At 39.5% G+C, this 3,090-nt stretch overlaps 1 protein-coding gene across 1 annotated transcript; it reads left to right on the top strand.

Moving 5' to 3' along the window:
* The first annotated feature begins 34 nt into the window (after positions 1 to 34).
* Positions 35 to 1,835, top strand: NPY1R (neuropeptide Y receptor Y1). Its single transcript, XM_009272311.2, has 3 exons — positions 35 to 763; positions 884 to 1,633; positions 1,714 to 1,835. Exons 1-2 carry the CDS (start codon positions 65 to 67, stop codon positions 1,340 to 1,342), a joined length of 1,158 nt encoding a protein of 385 aa, XP_009270586.1. The 5' UTR covers positions 35 to 64; the 3' UTR covers positions 1,343 to 1,633; positions 1,714 to 1,835.
* The last annotated feature ends 1,255 nt before the right edge of the window (positions 1,836 to 3,090 follow it).

Here is a 3,090-nt window from a genome sequence, read left to right as displayed (position 1 = left end):
TGTCCGGATGGGAGCGGCGGCGGCGGCGGCGGCTGTGAACGTCGTGCAGCGAGTTGGGCACAACATGAACACGTCGGTTCTCGCCCCCCTGGGGAATAGGTCCGGTCACCTGAATTTTTCGGAGAAGAACTCGCAGATCTTGCAGTTTGAGGATGAGGATTGCCATGTGCCTTTGGCCATGGTCTTCACTTTGGCCTTGGCTTACGGGACTGTGATAATTCTGGGAGTCTCTGGGAATCTGGCCTTGATTGTCATTATTTTAAAACAAAAGGAGATGCGCAATGTTACCAACATCCTCATTGTCAACCTGTCCTTTTCTGATCTTCTAGTGACCATCATGTGTCTTCCCTTTACCTTTGTGTATACTTTAATGGACCACTGGATTTTTGGGGAGGCCATGTGCAAATTGAATCCTTTCGTGCAATGTGCCTCAATCACCGTCTCGGTCTTTTCTTTAGTCCTCATTGCTATCGAACGCCATCAGCTGATCATCAATCCCCGTGGCTGGAGGCCGAACAACAGACATGCCTACCTGGGGATTGCTGCCATATGGATTTTAGCCACAGCTTCCTCTTTGCCTTTCCTGATCTACCACGTGTTAACGGACGAACCCTTCAGAAACATAACATTTGATGAATATAAGGACAAATATGTGTGTTTGGACCTGTTCCCCTTGGACACTGCCAGGCTTTCTTATACCACGACGCTTTTGGTGATTCAGTACTTTGGACCGCTTTGTTTTATATTTATTTGCTACTTAAAGGTAAGAGAGAATCCCCTTGCGATATGTACTTCTTTCTGTCTGATGTTTGTTTATCCTTGCAAAGATGATGGTTGTAGGTTAAAATATCCCACATGTTTCTCTGTGTTGAATTTCCTGCAGATATACATACGATTAAAAAAAAGGAACAACATGATGGACAAGATGAGAGACAATAAGTACAGATCCTCTGAAACCAAAAGGATCAACATCATGCTGATCTCAATAGTGGTCGCATTTGCAGTTTGCTGGCTGCCTCTCACCATCTTCAATATCGTGTTTGATTGGAATCACGAAATTCTGCCTGTCGCTACCTGCAGCCACAACCTTTTGTTCCTGATTTGCCACCTCACCGCCATGATCTCTACCTGCGTGAACCCCATCTTCTATGGGTTTCTCAATAAGAACTTCCAAAGGGACTTGCAGTTTTTGTTTCATTTTTGTCATTTCCGCTCCCGTGAGGAGGATTATGAGACTATAGCCATGTCCACCATGCACACAGATGTTTCAAAAACCTCTTTAAGGCAGGCAAGCCCGGTTGCATTTAAAAAAATTAATAGCGATGATGATGACAAAATATAAAGAAGTAATAAAAATTCTACACCAAACTGCTGGAAGTGTGATCGCTGGTGAAACATGTCCAAGGACAAGCACAATTACATAACAAGTACAAAATGGGTAATATTTTTCTTTTTTTCCCAAGGAACTTTGATTTTTGTCACTTTGAAATTATACACTGTGCATTTTTGCCCCTTTTACTGCTTTAATGTTCGCAGCAGTTATATCTGAAACTTATTATAAGACATAGTTGGACCTGCTACTACCTATGGTTTTCATCAGCTGTCTTTTGTTCTGTTTTCTTTGTACAGTTATGTGCTTTAGCACAAAGATATACTTATTGATTTCCTATGGTTTTCATCAGCTGTCTTTTGTTGTTTTCTTTGTACAGTTATGTGCTTTAGCACAAAGATATACTTATTGATTTTTTTCAAAGAAGTAATTTTCAGGAGTGTCCATCTAAGACCATTAGAAACAATATGAACCACAGGGAGGCTGTCACTACAGAGGACACCCATCCCAGCATAAAATTAGGACATCGAAGAATTCTTCTTCTTCTTTTTCTTCTTTTTTTCCTTCTTCTTTTTCTTCTTCTTTTTCTTCTTCTTTTTCATCTTCTTTTTCTTCTTCTTCTTCTTCTTCTTCTTTTTTTAATCCGGCTTTTGATTGATGTTAAAATCCTGTAAAATCAGTGTAGGCACGCAGAAAATGATTCTGTGAAACCTGTAGAATATGTTAAATGGGGACATGCATTTGTCTCATTTATAGAGGCAATTCAGGCTGTAATCACTTAGATTAAAGACAGGATTAAGAGAGAAATTCTGTTCTCATTTACGAGAATAAAACCCTACAGTAATTCTACAGAGCACAATGGGATAACTCTGATGTTTCACCACAGCAAATGAAAGCAAAAATGGGCCTTCAGTCCCAACAGATTATAGCTGATTTTAATAATACAGGCTTTTTAATTTAAAGAACCCAAACCCCATTTTCATCTGCCATCACTGACAGGAGTTAGTGTTGCTGGGATAAAATGTACTGTCCGTCCCCAGCCTATGAACCATGCAAATTCTCCTTAAGACCTATGTCCAGAATCTAAAGGGAGGTGGGACTGTTCACTGTCTGTACAAGGTGCAATTCCATCCTCGCAGGTGACAGTGAAAATCAGGTCTGGTATTAAAAAAAGAAGCTTTAGCTACCTGAGTCTTCTCATAATAATTAGTGCTGATCTACATAAATTATGTATAGCCTCATAATATTCTGTGTTCAGATGCAATGGCACAAATCTGGATTATCTCCAAGACAATGGATGGTTTAATCAAGATCTGCAAAATTCAAAAGGAGGATACGGATATAGTTTGGGTGTAATTGGTATGTTTAGCTTCCAAACTCACAGTTTCCACAGTTGGTTGAAGTGTGGAAATATTTGCCAAATATACACAATAGAGCTCTGTGTGTTATTGCTTAAAATATATATCCTCTAATTATACAAACTATACATGACTAGATCCCCAGCTGAGGGAAACCTGCATAACTTGACTGCTGTAAATGAAACTACAACAATATCAGCCAGCTGAGGTTCTGTGTCATACAGTGTACTTTGCTGTATAATCAATGCCTTTTTGAATAATCAGCTTTTAAAAATACAATATAGACCCTACTTTCTTTTAGCAAGTTCACTTTAAACTGTTCTGGCAGAGAAGAGGGTCTGTAAAATGGGTGTAAATGTAGCATAAATGGAAATCTGACCTGATATCTTTCTGAGCAAAAAG

The sequence above is a fragment of the Aptenodytes forsteri genome, unplaced genomic scaffold (genome assembly GCF_000699145.1).
Source record: "Aptenodytes forsteri isolate BGI_AS27 unplaced genomic scaffold, ASM69914v1 Scaffold13, whole genome shotgun sequence".
Lineage (NCBI taxonomy): Eukaryota > Metazoa > Chordata > Aves > Sphenisciformes > Spheniscidae > Aptenodytes > Aptenodytes forsteri.
Note: the sequence above shows the minus strand (reverse complement) of the source record. Positions and strands in the feature narration are given on the sequence as shown.

What these genes read in the sequence shown, in the direction of transcription:
- NPY1R (XM_009272311.2), top strand. Translation starts at nt 65, where the DNA reads ATGAACACGTCGGTTCTCGCCCCCCTGGGGAATAGGTCCGGTCACCTG. An exon ending in TATTTATTTGCTACTTAAAG is followed by an intron (nt 764 to 883) that starts GTAAGAGAGAAT and finishes AATTTCCTGCAG; the next exon opens with ATATACATACGATTAAAAAA.